The 17,107-nt window shown below is 33.8% G+C and overlaps 1 protein-coding gene across 1 annotated transcript; it reads right to left on the reverse strand.

Annotated features, from left to right (window-relative positions):
• Positions 1 to 8,390: 8,390 nt before the first annotated feature.
• Positions 8,391 to 13,754, reverse strand: LOC148842635 (D-amino-acid transaminase, chloroplastic-like). Its single transcript, XM_088958973.1, has 5 exons — positions 13,399 to 13,754; positions 13,146 to 13,189; positions 11,250 to 11,428; positions 9,563 to 10,236; positions 8,391 to 8,724 (listed from the first exon to the last, which is right to left on the reverse strand). Exons 1-5 carry the CDS (start codon positions 13,595 to 13,597, stop codon positions 8,630 to 8,632), a joined length of 1,191 nt encoding a protein of 396 aa, XP_088815099.1. The 5' UTR covers positions 13,598 to 13,754; the 3' UTR covers positions 8,391 to 8,629.
• Positions 13,755 to 17,107: the final 3,353 nt, after the last annotated feature.

A 17,107-nucleotide genomic window follows, 5' to 3' on the forward strand; every position in this document is an offset into this window, starting at 1 on the left:
AAAGTATCACACGTTCAATCTGACGTGTACTTCACTATCTGTGGGCCCGCCGTAACTGCGCATCAAACGGAACAAAATTCACGCCATCAACGATTCAGATCGTTAATGGATCACGGTCCTAGATTCGATAAGCATGTTAAATCGATCCATCAAGACTGAAAAGTCAAAAGACGATGAGTGGGCCCCGGTTGGTATGGAGATGCAAAGGACATTGGGTGATATATAAGACCTACTTCCGAAAAGTAGATCGATCGAATGGTTCAGATTGCCCGATCACAATCTGTTTGTGTGGTCCCACTCCAACTGATTGACTGAGGTGGAAAGTTTACGTTGAGGGATGGTATACGAATACGATTCCCCCTTATTATTATTTGCTTTTATTCCTTTGCTTTCTTTTAAAAGGATCGTGACGCGTGTTAAGTCCATTCATTGGGTCCCACTCTGGATAGCATCCCGGAAAATAAAAGCCAATGTCTACGGTAAATCATAAATGGTTTGAATATGATCTCGAGACGTCTGCTGCTGAAGTATCCGAAATCCCGAATGTCAACTCCATATTTTAAGGTAAAATCCAGTTTTAGACAGCTGGCATAAAATATCTGTAGGAATGTAAACACGTGGCAAGTTTATCTGTGATTTATAAGAGTAAAATCAATCGATTCGCATCTTCTATCTATTGTCAATGTTCAACGGATTCCACATTTCCGCATTCGGTTTGTCTTCTTCTGCGTGATGTACCTTGTTTGGTTATGTTTGAATATTTGTGTAAAGGGCTTCTCTGCCTTCTTGGAATGCACAAGGAAGCTACTTGTTTGTTCTCTCAGTTTCTCACCTGCAACAAACAAACATGCAAGCGATTACGCCAACTGTGCCCATGGTGAAGCTTTAAACAATGTTTATGCTTTTTGACATTTGAAGCCTTAATGTTAGTATAATATTTAAAAGCCTGCTCTTACTTTGAATATTAACTTTAAAAAACACAATATATTTGATCTGATTATGTATTACAGTGAAGCCTCCCCAATTCATCTTGACATTAAGCAGAATAGACCAGCGAAATAGGATTGATGTAACCGACCTCATATAGTTGAGATAAGGTCTGGATGATGATGATTATTGTTATTATTTTATATAATTTATATTTATATAAAATAACGTTGTCTACGTTACCCATTTTCTTATTACTCCTGTTCCCTTATTTGCATTCTCCTTCCAAGATTTGATGCCAAGTGGGTCAAGTCTGTACCAAAATTAGCCATAGAACTTACCAACTGAGCCATCATTTGGACTTTTGACCATAAAGGGAATTAGAAATTCAGAAACATGAAATGGGTATTTATTAATTAGAAATTCACCTTTGACAAGAAGACTGAAAAGAATGGTGTTGAAATTCTTTGCACTACTAGTCCACCCATTTCTTCCATGGGGAGGGGGGGCCTTGTGGCAAATCTCAAAATTCTGAAGAGATCCACTGGTTTGGCCAAGGAAAGGGTCTCAAATAAAAACATAGTAAAAAGGGTCTCAAATGAAAAACTCGATTTAAATTTACCATGTCGATGGTGGGTCAGCCGGTCAGGTGTTTAAAATATTATACTTTTTCAATTGAAAGATTTAGTTAAGAAACATGATACTTGGTTCTTTATGCTAAAATGCCGATGTAGCAAGTTATTTTGATTTTTTTATGCAAAAGATTGAGAAAGGGTGAAAACATCTCTCCCCTTCCTACAAGAGAAACGCTCCTTCCTGTATGACTAAGAAATTGTTTGATAATAAACTGAAATGGTTCCTCTGAATGACTTATTGTTTTGGTTTGTTTTTAATGGATAAAACAATTAAATAATGAAATTTTTATGTATATGGTAATTAATTCAACTTCAGCCAACCAGCAAGAGCTCACAACCACCTAATGACTCACACTAAAAAACAAATCAACAATTCATCCAGTTCTACTTTGGCTATTATATGACCATTTGGAGGGCTTTCATGCAGCACCTCTAGCCTTGCAAGGTGGGGCCTATCTGGATAATCTTTAAGCCATGCTTAGTGAAAACCCCGAAAATCCCAACATAACTGCCTGAAAGTCAAAAATATAGTTTTTCGCTGAAGCTTCTTTCTTTATAGATGGTTTCTCCAAATCAATTCGATAAAAGCAACTCAACCATCAACCATCAATCTGGGCCCTTTGACTATAAAATTAGGGCCTATCATAAAAGTGAGACCCGTCATGCAAAAGATGTACGGTGTGAGATGATGTTGGTAAGGTATTCGAACATATTTTATTGACAGGTGATCCCGGCTCTTCTAAGCCATGTATTTCATCTTTGAAAGAATCTTAAATGTCCTATTACATGGATTTGTTTTCTATTCAATGATCTTCCCCCATTCGAGTAGTCCTAGATGCCAAACACCCTATAGATTATAAACAAAAGAAAATCCAACATTTGGCGCCCTTTGACAGCCTCTTTTTTATATTTTTTAAGCAACCTTTGATAGCTTAACTAGGCTAGTTAGCCAATAAAAAATGTATATATTTTAAAATATTCCATCTACAAAGTGATGGTCATATAACACTCCAACAAGGTAATCCATGCTCGCCCTTCTTTCAATACTTGTTGATATTAAAGCTCCATTCGTTTTTCATTATGAAATTAAATATTTATCGGATAAGTGTATTTATCCATGTTTTTTTTTATTAAAATTTATATTCAAGTAAAGATGAGGCTTTTTAACTTTCCCATGTTCTTTTGTCTCACCCAATTTTTCATGTAAATTGTTATTTTTTAACCTTTTGCCATTTTTACCCCTTCGGCCCAATGTGGTTGCCATCATAGGAGAAACTCTCAAGTCTTAACCATGGGTACTTTTGATTTTTTGGATTTTTGGTATTTATTATTCATTTGGGAAACTCATCTTTCCCAAGTCCAAAAAGGGTATTAATTACTTCCACTGAAACAATCTTTACCCACAATCCCATTGACCAACTCCCCTCTCCTTTGAGAATATGAAAAACAAATATGGAAACCACAATTCCATATTTGCTGATTAATATGAGCCAAAATCCCATTGATCAACTTCCCTTTTAAATCAAACCCCAAAAAAAAAACCTAAAATGAAAGAACAAAAGAGGAAAATATGACTCTACATGTACATGTGGCTAACCTATTTACATGATACATAAGGATTTTCCAATTCCTAACCATCCTTTGTATGCATATGGCCTGGGGAAATCTCATGTGGAATAGTTGTGCAAATTGCTGAACAACTGGGGGAGGTACAAAGTCTCTGTCTTACGTGTCCTCTTAAGTCAATACTCTGTTAACATCATCTATACCAATAAAGTATGCCTGCCTCAGCCATCGACAGCGTTATTAAATCGCTTAGAATATATTTTCTTGCAAGGAAGGAGCAGAGAAAGAAACAAAAGAGGCTACTCTTTGGTTCAATGAACGAGCATTTGTTATTAAATAGGAAATGCGCGAAATGTGTCTAAGAATAACCACCTACCGCAGTAGATCAATTGGTTTATCTAACTGTGATAATGTGATAAGGCACATATGACAAATCTAATATATAGAGAGAGAGAGAGAATGTCTTGAAATTACAGTTTTCACCATTCAATGGGGTTTTCATTTTTTTGAAAATTTAGACATATGGTGTTTTTTAAGAAGTTGTTAAAACTTACAATCAAGTGACTTTCTCATTTTATGGAAAACTAGACACATGGCAATTTCTGAAAATTTCCTATTAAAACACACAGCCCACTATGAGGCTATAACTCCCCATCATTTAAACACGTGGCCTTCTCATTTTTCTGAAAAATTAGACATATGACATTTTCTGATAAATTATTGCTAAAGCCCACAACCCACTACCATCATTCAAACATGTGGAAACCTAAATTTTCTAGGACTGTTCAAATTTTCAAAGAGAACTGAATATAAATTCAAAAATTCTCTTACAACCAATTCACCCCCACCTTCACGTCAGACTCTACATCACGTCCAAAAGTCTACATTCTTATTCAATCAAATGGCTTGTTCAAATTTTCAAAGAGAACTTAATTTTAGGAGACAAATTCAAAAATTCTGTTGCAATCAACTCACCCCCACGTTCATGTTAGACTCTAAGTCATGTCTAGAAATCTACATTCTCATTCAATCTATCACAATCTATCAGTTTCAAACTCTAAATTCGACTCTAATCACCAGTCTTTCCATACGATCTTCTCCAAATTTGTAATTTCTCAAAGCTTACAACAAGTTCACTTCATTGGAATTTTTACTTGGATGTTTGCAACTTCAACTACCTAGGTTAGTTTTACATTTCATCTCACTTTACCTTATACCTATAAAGTTTTGAGTTTCAGTCTTGGCAAACATGTTTCAATTTTGTGTTTCATTTATTTTATCACGTTGAACTCTATTTTCATTTATTTTGGGTATCCATTTGTTTTGTAATAATGCTATCATTCCTAGCAAGCATTTTTCGGGCGAGTTCATACTCCAACTGTTTCAGTTTTTAGTTTTTATAATGACTTGAATGGGTGTTTTTTTTTTGCACACTTTTACGTCCCTACAATTATAAGTCACAATTTCTTTTGTGCATTTTTGGCTTTCTATGGGGCCCATTCCTTAAATGTTTGGAGGGTGGAACTTTAGGGAGAGTTTTGTAACAAGATGCGATCTTACCTCTCCCACTTTCACGTTTTCAATATTACTATGGATTGGGTGCCATGTACCTGTTTTCTCTATACTTAAGGGTTTTGTGTATTTCTCGATTCGTTCTCTCTCAGTGCTTGTGGTTACCTGTTTTTTCTGTTTTTTCTGAATATGCTTAACATGCTTTTTTTGTTGTATTTTTTGTTAATTTTTCTATTTTGTAACTTCAGCATTTATAAATGACTTGCCTTTAGGCGTTAGGCGTTAAAAGAAATCTTTGTCTCATGAAAAAATATATGTCAAAACATTTGTTCCAACGAATTCATCATCACCCCCAACTTCTGTGTGACCGCTAGTGGCATAGCAAGTAGCAATAGTCGGCCCTGTTAAAATTTAGCCCAAATCGTTACCTGAGAAGACAGGGCCCTCTGAGAAGAAAACCGGACGTTTTTGTTTTTACTACCGGTGACCAACGACTGCTATTATAATGTACATGAGATCGCTGACCACCGGTGATTAGTTATGGGTTGTCGTCGATGGCCGGGAGGGTCATATGAAGGTAGAATACGGCAGCTCTGTTTACTGTTATTGCAAATCCATGCCTGAGAAGAATGTAGAATCTGAGTCATTTTTTAATATAGATGAATACCGGTTGTTCTTTAATGTTAAATGAGATTGTCGACCACGGGCAATCACTTATGGGTGATCGTCGGTGGTCGGGAATTTCATACGACCAGTGTATAGGAAGCCAGATACGGGTGTCTTTTTTTAAATACAAGCAAGCATTATCTCTTCTTTAAGGTTAGATGAGATTGCCAACCACTGACGATCATTTATGGTTGGCCTCCGGTGGCCAGAAAGGTCATACCATCACTATTGATGACGCCACCTGTGGTTGAGTTTGGCATGAACCATTGCCTGAGAAGACAATGGTTCGACTAAGAATACTAGGTCCTACTACTTCTTTTGTACACATTAATTAATATTCAATATTTATAAATAGTAATTAATAATATTAATAATAATCATTAATGATTATTCGTAAATGCAAAATATTAATTAACAAATAGAAGAAATAATAATTATACTTGGTTGGAAATCAGTTTTCTTTTCAATAATAAGAACTATAATAACAATAATAAAAATCACTAATTAAAAATAATAGTATTCTTTAAATAATTAATTAACTCAATATTTTAAAAAGAAATTATCTTAAATAAATATTTCATTTATTACTAAAATAGTTAATAATATTATTAAATAACAAAAAAGATTAATTAATTGGTAAAATAGATTAAAAATTCGTAAATGTGCTTAAACTATTAAAAAATTATTAAATAATGAATTAGCTTAGAATGGTTAAAAATTAAAAAAATGAATTATGAATGAAAATAATAAAAATTTTAATAAAATTTAATAAAATGAATAAATAATTAATACAAATGTTGGAAATCAAACTTGAGGGAATTTTCCCATACTCAGTGTGGGGCCATTCACTAGCTAAATCTTTGTAATTCAATTTCTTAATTCAAATATAAATATAATTATTAAATAAATAGTGAAACTCAAACAAAATAATATTACTGTAGTAAACAAAAAAAATGTGTAAAAACCAAAATGATACATACATGTGACTGACCCGTAACAGGGTCAAATGCTAGATAAAATATATATCTAATTAATAATCGGATTGGATGTGGATTTGATTTCATTCTCTCTAACTAAAATCTAAATCCAATTATATTACAATATTTATTGATTTTAATATATAATTATATTTAAAATTATAAAAATATATTTTATATACTATATTATATATATGATAAATTCAACATGTTATATTTTTATATTAATTTATTATATATAAAAATTGAAAAGTAATTAGCTTTTTAGTTTTTTGTATTTAAAAAAATTAAAGCAGTGTTGAATTAAATCTAAATCCATAAGCTACGTCTAGAATCGGTATAAATCAAGAACGGTGTAAAAGATTACACCGGTTTGACTTTGTCCGCATTTGGAATGAGAGTAATCATGATGGGCATAAAACTCCACTCCGGTTCAGTTTTGCATAGATTTGGATGGAGTGGAGTTTTACGTCGATAATCGATGTAAAACCTATCAAATGTAAAGTTTTACATCGATTATTGATGTAAACACTACATCAATTTTATTTATGTAAAACTTTACACTCTTCGCCCATCACGTTTTTCAAAAAGTAACGGTCACTTTTACAATTCAATGTAAAACTTCATCGATATACTTTTACACTGATTCCAAATGCACCCTAAAGATTAAAATCCGAATCTAATTAGATTTTGGATCTAATTCAGATGCAAGTTTTCAATAATTGGATCAACTTGGATTTTGCTAATCCAATCTGAATCCAATATGTTTACAGCCCTACCCTACCCATAGGACACTACAACCACACATTGGAACATCTCTCCATGATGACAACATAGAAGTATGGAAGATGTTCCTAATGTATGACTATAGTTTCCGGTGGGTAGGCATGGCCGCACAGGTAGGAGTTCCAAATGTGGTTTAGGGAACCATTTATTTAAAAAAACATTTAGTAAACATTGTTTTAAAAACTAACTTAGAGGTTGAACTGTTTTTGCCTCAAGGTTGCAAGTCACCGGTTTGACTATTCAAGTAGAATGAATCAAACTATGACATACCATCATATTGTATATAAAACATATAAAGATATATTGTATGAATAAAATAATGTATAAACATATTTTACATGTAATATTTATTATTTTATATGTTTGTTTCCATTTTTTATTATTTTTTTATAAAAAGAATGCTAAGAATTGGGTTTTGAGGTAAAAAAAGGCAAAAATATCAAGGCATTGAGCCTTAGAACGTGTACATCTGGAAAAACTACCAAAAATTGATAGACCACCCCAATCAAATAATGAAGCACAAAGTTATGGCTTTTGGAAATTAACCCATGATCCAATGGCCGAATTGAATGGGTTAACAGTTTTTGAAAAAAAAATTGGTTTTATGATTGAACCCAAAATTATGATCAAGTGATTGTTCGAATGATTCGATTGTTTAGGTCAACAACAAGTTGAAAACATTGATAGTAGAAATTAGTTTTCTATTTGTTTTTTTTTTTTGAATTCCACTTATTCCAAATAAGGAAGTTTCATAAAATGCTGTAAACTTTATAGCTTAGGTTTACAACTTAGGTTGTGTTTGGAAATGATGCAAATGGAGTGTAAATCCCGTTCAGGGTTTGCACTCCGGTTCACTTTTTCCTATGTTTGGCAATATTAATTTATGCATTGACAAATGGCAGAAAACACATTTTCCAATGCATATGTATATTGACAATAAGATGTAAAAGTACATCAATAAAAAAGAAGCAAATTTGCATTCAAGTGGGCTTTTGGTAAAAAAAGGCATATGCTTTATTGGAATTCGTGTTTGCATCCATTATAGCTAAAAGTCATTTTGGTAAGGTATATTTGTTAATGCAAAGCTAACCCAGCTTTGCAATTTATACGATCGTTTTACACTACATATTTGCTTACACACTTATTTGCATTGTTTCCAAACACAGCTTTATTCTCTGTTTGCTTGTAGTGCAAATCTGAACTGGATAGAAATTTTGCACCTATTGAGCTTTGCATCCATTTTAGAAGTTTGGGTACTAGATTGTTGTATTTTAAAGTTTGGGTACTAAATTGGTACTCGACCTGAAGTACAAGGTACCTATTGAGAATTTTCCCTTTATTTTAAATATGATTTATACTCTGGAACATCATTTTACTTTCACAAACAAATAAAACAAAGTCAAATCTGATGCAAATAAAAAAAAAATCAGAATGTACAACTCAGCCTATTTGCACTCCCATGCATTATGCTATTCGAAATGAAATTTGCACTACAACCAAACTGAGCCTTAGGGTTTCGGGCTGCGGTCATACCACAATGAGAAAGGGAAATCAACAAGTTCAATAAGGAATAGGCACCCGGACTGTACTGGGTCCGGATTTCATGTCCTCCAAAATGAGATTTAGAAGAGTCCGAGCCACATGGCCTTCTTTGCCTGCAAAGAAGCAAATATGCAAGTATAAGTAGTTAGAATATCAAATACTCAAAAAATGTACTTAGAATATTAGATAATCAGTATATTCTATTATCCTACAAAGCCTTCTAGAATACCATGCAAGATCAACCCAATTTCATTTAGGCCATGTTTGGGAGTGTTTAAGTTAAAATTAAATACTTATTTGAATAAGCACTAATTTGCATTTGACACCCAATCTTTTCAAATGCTTATTTTAAAAAATAAGCACTTATTTTATATTGGGAGTTTGATAGTCTTTTTCTCTAATTAGCACTTAAATAAGCATTTGTAACCATTTTGTCCTTCATTTTCTTTCAAATTTTCAAAATATACCCATTGAAAGCACTTTCGTAAAAGTGCATTCATAAGTGTACTTTTATATATAAATAAATAAATAATATATATAATTCAATTAGGGATAATTTTATAAGTGGTATTTTAAAATTCAACTAGAGATAATTTTGGAAGAAAAAAATTGAATTAGTGCTTATTGTATAGGCACTAAAAAAGCTGGAAATTTGGGCTTAAAAAATAAGCCCTTATTTTTAAAATAAGCACTTACTTCGGGCTTATTTCCCAAATACCAATTAAGTGCTTAATGGCCCAAATAAGCACTTATTTTCAAGCACTCCCAAACATGGCCTTAATACCGTATTGAATTGCTTCATTGATTTTCATACCCCATTTTGTATCTGTATCTATATCTATCTATGCATTATCTCTATGTATAGGAGGATATTATCATATAACAAGCTTTTCTTTCTTGGGTACAAAGCATGTTATGTTTCTTAGGTAACAGTTTGCACGAAGCTCTTACCATTTCCAATTACTTGATCATCCCATTGCAACACAGGACGAACAAGAACTCCACTTCCTATCAGCATCATCTCATCAGCCATCTTTCCTTCTTCTACTGTCAGATTCCTTACTGAAATTTCGCTTAGCTTTCCTTCTCTTACCAGTCCCTCTGCAAGAGATAGCACTCTTCTTGCAGTGCATCCACTGAGAATTTTGTCAAAACAAGGCATCACTAGCTCCTTTTCCTTTGTCACGAATGCCACATTCATGTTGGGCCCCTCAGCAATATACCCTTCATCATCTAACCAAATTGCTGCAAAACCACCATTTTCCTGGGCCTCCATCTTGGACAACACATTTGGTAGATAGTTTACACTCTTCATGGTAGCAAATTGTGGGTGTTTTATTGGGATAGATGAAGTTATTACTTTAACACCACTCCAATCTGGAGGGGACTGATCTTTAATCACAATGGCATAAAGAGCAGGTTGGTGGCAACCATATGGAGACAGTTGGAAATCACCAGGTCCTGCAGAAACCCAGTATCGAAGTGATCCTTGCTTACATTTGGATGCAACTACAGTTTGTATGAGAATATTTCTTATGCCTTTCTTATCAAAGGGGAGGCTGATTTTGGCCATGGATGCCGACCTTAGGAAGCGGTCAATGTGCTGATCCAGTTCATAAACATATCTGGGATGTGGCAAAGATAAAGGGAAACTCAATTACTGGCAGAACATAGAATAAGAAAGTCAAGAAGAAACAAATATTATTCCATTGTTCAAGAACATGCTTAAAAGAAATAGCTTGGAAGTCATCCAGATGAGTTGATTCTCAGAAGAACTTGACCATAAAAACATTGAGAAAATAAACTCCATTACAATATAAGAAACCAGCACGACAAAATAGGAACAAAAACATAGTAAAGGTTATAACTGTATCAGCCATGGCATGTGCAGAAACAAAAATGCCCCAGAACTCAAGGTTAATCGAACATTTTGATTCCTATCCATGTTATGTAACTGCATTAATTAGCAGTTGAAATCTCTAAACTGAATGATTTATTGTTTGTGTTTTAGTGAAAAAGTTACTAGGGAGATTGTCAACTCCTTAGGCTGCGTTTGGTTTGACAGAAAACAAGAAAGGAACAGAAAGCTGAGGAAAAGAGAATTCTCCCTTAGCTTTATTTTCCTCTCTTATTTTCTATCAAACTAAACACACCTTAACGACTGAAGCTGAAATTGGGTTGATTTCTATACCCACAAATATATTAGTGTTTCATTACAAAAAAAAGAAACTATTTAATTATTTTTATCCAATAAAAGACAAGAAATAAGTCATTCAGTTCAGCCACTTAAGCTGTTATCAAATGGTTTCTTAATCTTATGGACCATGGTTAATATGCATATGGATCTTGCTAAGATCCTTAGGCCTTGTCAGCATTATTAATGGTATGGTAACATTAAGAATGGACACCTAACGTGTACCTTAATATCATGTAAAAAAAAATACTGGTGTTGTCTGCAACTACGAGTAAAGCTGAGGGAACTTGACATGCAACCTGTGAGGTGATAAAACATAAAATTGGATGATATCATGTTTATGGTAAGTTGGGTGGCTGTCTTGATTTATTACATTATTTTGTTTCAAATGGAGATCCCCTAGCATGCAGATACATATGCATTTTGGAAGCCTTAATCTTTTACCCGTCCATTATAGCTGCAGTATCAAAAACACCATGCCCTCTGTGGACCATATGATCATCCATGGGGATCACCATTAATGAAGGTTCCGTTGTGATTCCACCAAAGATGCTAGAGTACATTGCCAGGTAATGCTGCTTGCTCTTTCTATTCTCTTGATTTGCGGTTAACCTTTCAAAAACCTGGGCAGCCATCAATTAATTATTATTTAAGAAAATTATTGATAAAACTTGGAGATTGAATATGATTAGTTATCTAATTAAAGAAATGTGATAAATCAGTATATATAAAGAAAATCCAACCTAACTGAAGCAATCTTTTTCAATCTACATTACCGGACTTGATCAAGAAACTGAAACCTCAGTTTCTCAATCAACAAAGTGAAATTCTTTTAGTGCAAGGAATTGATCCAAAAGGTAATATGCTTAGCAGTTTTCAAAAGGTAAAACAGATACCTGGAAAGATTGTAGCTTAAACAGAACAAATGAACATTAAGATAAGGAAGCAAAAGCTGGTCCTGTAGCTGCATAACAGACAAAACTTACAGGATCTCCTGTGTTGCCATATGTCCAAATATAGAGGATCAAGAGAGTCTATGATGGATGTTCATTGGGAAATCTGGGTTCATCTTTTAAGTGGCAAGATATGGGACATGTGGTATAACTTATAAGCTATTCAGGGCCTGTAGGATAAGGAAATTCTTTTTAGACGGAATTTTTATCTATGTTGCAAGGATCAGGCTGGTTTTCTCATCAAGTGAGAAGGCATAGAGATGGAAGGTGATTGTTGGGTGGTAATTGATTGAAAGCTCCCTAACCGAACTTCCTTGGTCACTGCTTCATCACATATTTTTTTATTGGAAATGGTAACTTCATTAATACAAAATTAAGTACAACTTTCCAGAATTAAGTACAACTGTCAACCCCTAAACAGGTGTTGAGTCCCCAGTAATCTTTCTTACAAAACTGCACAAAACATTCTCTCCCTCACAGTCCCTTGTTTAGCCAACGTATCAGCTAAACCATTAGCCGATCTCCTTGTCATTTGAAGCAAGCACCAATCTCCCTTGTTGTATTGAGGATTTCCCTTATAGGCAGTCTATAGATCCAGGTTCCCAACTTACCTGATTGCAGCATATCAACCAACAATTTAGAGTCTCCCACTATCTCAATTTGGTGCAACCAGTGTTTTAAAAGCACAAGGCGCAAAAAAGGCGCAGGGGTCAATTTGCGCCTGAGGCGCAAGGCGCAAGGTGAAGTGAGCGCCTTTACATCTCCTCAGACCCAGGTCACAAGAATTATCAATAAAACCTGAAGAAATCACTCTTCTTTTATTTTCTGAAAGTGAATAAATTGTAACCTTTCACTAAGGGGAACCTCTCCAACCCAAACACCTTCCCAAAGCAACACTTTGTTTCCGGAGGTTGAACATCTCATTCAGGTCTTCCCAAAAATCTAGAGTATTCATTGGCAAACAGGTTGAACATCTCGTTCAGGTTTTCCAAGATCAACCAATGGCAGTGCTGATTTTCTTAAAAGGGAAGGTGTCAAGAGGACCATTAGAATAGGGAGTTCTTGGTCCACGGGCATATAAAGGAGCTAGTGTTTCATACCATAAACGTTTTCTTCTATTCCTATGTTTCTCCTTCCTTTTTTTTTTTTGGTTTGTGTGTGTTGGGGGAGGGGGTATTGTAATGAATGAACAGTGGAACTAGTTTTTACATAACTCTTAGAAAACCCACAAGAGCCAATAACTGCAATTTCAACTTTATTTAACAGACAAATTTGTTTCATATCACTTATAGAAATGCAACCTAAAAATCGTAAATAGAAATTTCAGAATAAAAGGCATCGTTAAATGTTTAAATTTTTAAGGAGTATAAAGATGAAGAAAATGAACCTCTGAGCGCGACAGTAGAGGAACCTCAGATGTGTTTGTATGATCTGTCACATAGAGGATTGAATTAGTCTTCTATTTCTGGAAGCATACTCAAGATTTCTTTGTTTTCACGGGTCCTTAATGAAATAACTAATCTGCTGATTGTTAACAAAACGTTACACTTCTGAACCTATTTTCTCAGTCTTCAAACCAAACAGTCCATCAATAAAAAGGAGCAAATTATAAATAATTATAAAAGAAAAGAAAAGCCCACCAGCAAGAGCTTTTATTTTAACAGAATTCCGACCAAATTTTGTTTCTTTCGACGAGCTTCCATCAATCCTCGATCGAAAACTGACTCCCGTGGACGAAAGATATCGAGCAGCAACAGAGGAAACAGGCGAAGAATCAAAAATATTTGCCGGATAAGAGCCCTCCAAGATGGATTTGTGGACAGATGACAGAAGAGCCATGATCGAAATCTCAAATCTCTTTCAACATGCATCAGTCAACTTCGAGGATTTTGTTTTCCGAAAACATACTGCTTCGATTTTGCATAGCCAGTAAGATTTTGGTCAATGAATACCGGTGCAATGTTATTGTCTTCTTCTAAGGCTGATACGTGCCAATAAATCGAAGGATGGGGTAGTTTTGCCTTTATAGGGAACGTATGTTTGAACATGTATCAGCCGAGTCCGGATCTGCTCCGCTCCTCACACCGATCTCACATCAGATATCTGCCGCACATCGTAAACATCTTGTATGTTATTCCTGGGAGATGTTCCTAATATACGGTGGGATGTCGCTCTAAAATTGTGAGGAGCAGATTCCAATTCATTGCTATAATTCAATTCACTCATTTATATTCGGATTCAAATAGGTCAATCCATCCAATATCTATCGGATTCCGATGGAATTCCGATTATGATCGGATATTAAATAGTAGAACTAAATTACACTAAAATGACCAGAATATTGTGTGTTAATAAAATTAACTAAAATGACTTTAATATTATACTTTTATGAAAAATTAATTGAAAATTATTAGTATGAAATTTTAACCTATGACAATTTATTAAAATACAACATTCAAGCCAAATTTAATAATGATTATAATATGATTTTTTTCTCTCAAAATAATATAATATGAATTTTAAGTATATATGAGAATTTTGAAAAAAAAAAAAACAGATTTTGGGGTGGGGACGGATTTGGGGTTTTACAATCCATATAGTTATGGTATTAGGCTAAATCCAAGCAATAATACACATCTTGGAATATCATGCATTATGTTTTGAATCTTGTGTGGAAAATAATTGATAGTTTATGTATTTTCTACATGTTTCAATCAAATGATTATAAATTTTTTATGTTTGTTCATGTTATTTTGTTTATACATAACATGAAATAATATGAGATGCAAATTTTAGACCCAATGTGCCAACTCGATTTGCCTTGTCCTCAAATGTAGAGAGGATATAGAACCAGGTAGGTTTTGCATCTACATGTGTGAAAATGTTGTGAGTTAGGAGATCACATCTCCGCCCCACAATGCCCCACAGCACATCCCCGCCATGTATTGGGAACATCTCCTGATGATAGTACCAGTTTCAATGATGTCATCATCGGGAGATGTTCTCAATATATGGCAGGGATGTGCTGTGGGGCGTTGTGAGGCAATTCTTTGTGGAGCAGAGATGTGAACTCGTGAGTTAGGAGGTTTAGGGAGACAAGGAGGGTATGGAACTTACAAACCTCTCCTCGAATCTTGTCCCATTGCCACATTGATTCACATGCACTTCCATATGATACAAGTTGCCTAACTTTGGGTATATATCAAATACATGCACTTTTCTTTGTGCTACAAATTAATCCAAATATATATGCTTTTTTTGTAAACAAATATATGCTCATATGTATTTAAAAATTATACTGAATTTACTAATAAAATTGACATGGATGTTGTATTTTTAGTTTTTACTAAAGACTCGTAAATTCAAGTTCCATACAAGTATTTGTTTTTTCTAATTTATTTTATTAGTAACATGCAATATCAAAATCAGGTTTTTTAAAATCGAATCGGACAATAAACCGTTCAGGGTCTAGTTCCCAAGTCGAACGGCCTATACATTCAAACTGAATGGACGGCCCATTATAACAAAAAAAAAAGGCCAAAACCGTTGGATGGTCGGAATGGTTTGAATGTCCGGGTCAGTGGTTTGCCAACCAATCAATGGTTTTTGGCCAAAATGACGGTTATGGGGTAAAACTGAACAGACCAAGTGACTGATTCCCGGTTTTTTTTGTCCGGCCGTTCGATCGGGTCTAGTTTTGAAGACCATGATCAAAGTCATTTTATTTGATAGTCCATTTTGTTAATAATATAATATTTTTATAACTAGAATCCAAAATTGAAATAAATTTGGTAGATACCATTTAATTAAAACCCGAATATAAATAAATCACATTTAAATTTAGATAATTCTGGTTCAATCTGATCCATTGCAACCATAGTATCTGATGCTATCTCCATTGATTTGTATAGCCATTTATTATGTTTTTAACATGCAATAAATAATGTTGGGTATAGAGGTGAGGAAATGAAATAGGTTATACTCGGAACTGACCTTTAATTGATCTTGAACTGCCCTTACCCAATCAATTACCAGTAGGTCTAGTTCCAAATTGTTGGAACTAATTCCTACCTAAACCAATTCCATTATCTAGGGGTTTACAGTTTACCTATATGAATTGATGACTTGTAGAATTGGCCTTGGTGGACATGGCCTTTGGAACCAAATTTGTCTTGAAATAAATACCAAAATACTTTGATGTTGTGAAGATATGAATCCAATCACTCATTGTTACAAAGGTCATGGTCTCACATCTAGCTTGACCATTTTGTTATGTAAGTGATTTGATTTTTTTTTCAATTTAACATTTGAATGTGTATAACAAATAATGTAAAAGGTAATTTTTTTACAAAATATAAAGTATAATGATAAGCTTTGAACTATTATTATTATTATTATTATTATTATTATTATTATTATTATTATTATTATTATTGTTTTGTAAGTGATTGTTGTTGTTGGTATTATTGAAATTCAAGTTTTTAAATAAAATGCTCAATTTTTTTTTGAGGTGGGAGATAAAGGTTTTATGGGTAGACCCTAGAATTGACTCTTGAATTGATCTTCATAGGATAGGTTCCAATTTTAAAAACCTGATATAAATTAGTTTTAGGTTTTGCCTAGGAACTGAATTGAACCAAACCAATCCATGCTCACCCCTAATTTAGCCTAATATAAAACCTGCTACTGGTTGTAAATAGGAAGCCAAGAATTGATGCTCACCTTGACTATGAATGGTTTCTACCTTCTACCCCCATTATGTAGCACATTTATTAAGAGCATATATATGCTAAAACTACAAAGTATACAAACACATTAACATCATAACATCCAGTTACTCATTGAGAATGGAGAAATGTTTTGTGTAGCCGGATGTTATGCTTTTGTTTACTAGTGCTTTGAGGATCAAAATATTGATATACTCCATAAATTGGGTATTGGGTGTATAATTTTTTTTTTACTTTTTTTTTCTGTCATAATTATTAAAGAGCTGGGTCCCACGTATGTAAAGTTTAAATTTTATCAATTGATTATTGTATCGTTGTATCCATACATCTCTGGGTAATATCCTCTCTGGCCTAACAGGGATCATAAATATTTATAGTTCATTTGATTAAATTTTATCAATTGCTTTTGTAGTCGTATTTAGTTCATTTGATTGTTTATATATGATATTTTTAATCACTTTTATCTTAATTTATTAACACTATTCAATACAAGGTTTTCAAAATTGATTCGGACGATTGGACCGTTCAACCTAAAAATCGGCCAGAGTATCAATTTAGTCTCATTGTCAGACAACTATTTTTCCCACAACCGTTGGATTGCTTAGCGATCCACTGATCCAGG

Source organism: Nelumbo lutea, chromosome 8 (assembly GCF_056320005.1).
Source record: "Nelumbo lutea isolate HS-2025 chromosome 8, American lotus-T2T, whole genome shotgun sequence".
Lineage (NCBI taxonomy): Eukaryota > Viridiplantae > Streptophyta > Magnoliopsida > Proteales > Nelumbonaceae > Nelumbo > Nelumbo lutea.

What these genes read in the sequence shown, in the direction of transcription:
- LOC148842635 (XM_088958973.1), bottom strand. Translation starts at nt 13,597, where the DNA reads ATGGCTCTTCTGTCATCTGTCCACAAATCCATCTTGGAGGGCTCTTAT. An exon ending in ACTGCAGCTATAATGGACGG is followed by an intron (nt 10,237 to 11,249) that starts GTAAAAGATTAA and finishes GCCACATCCCAG; the next exon opens with ATATGTTTATGAACTGGATC. An exon ending in TGATCAAGTAATTGGAAATG is followed by an intron (nt 8,725 to 9,562) that starts GTAAGAGCTTCG and finishes GCTTCTTTGCAG; the next exon opens with GCAAAGAAGGCCATGTGGCT.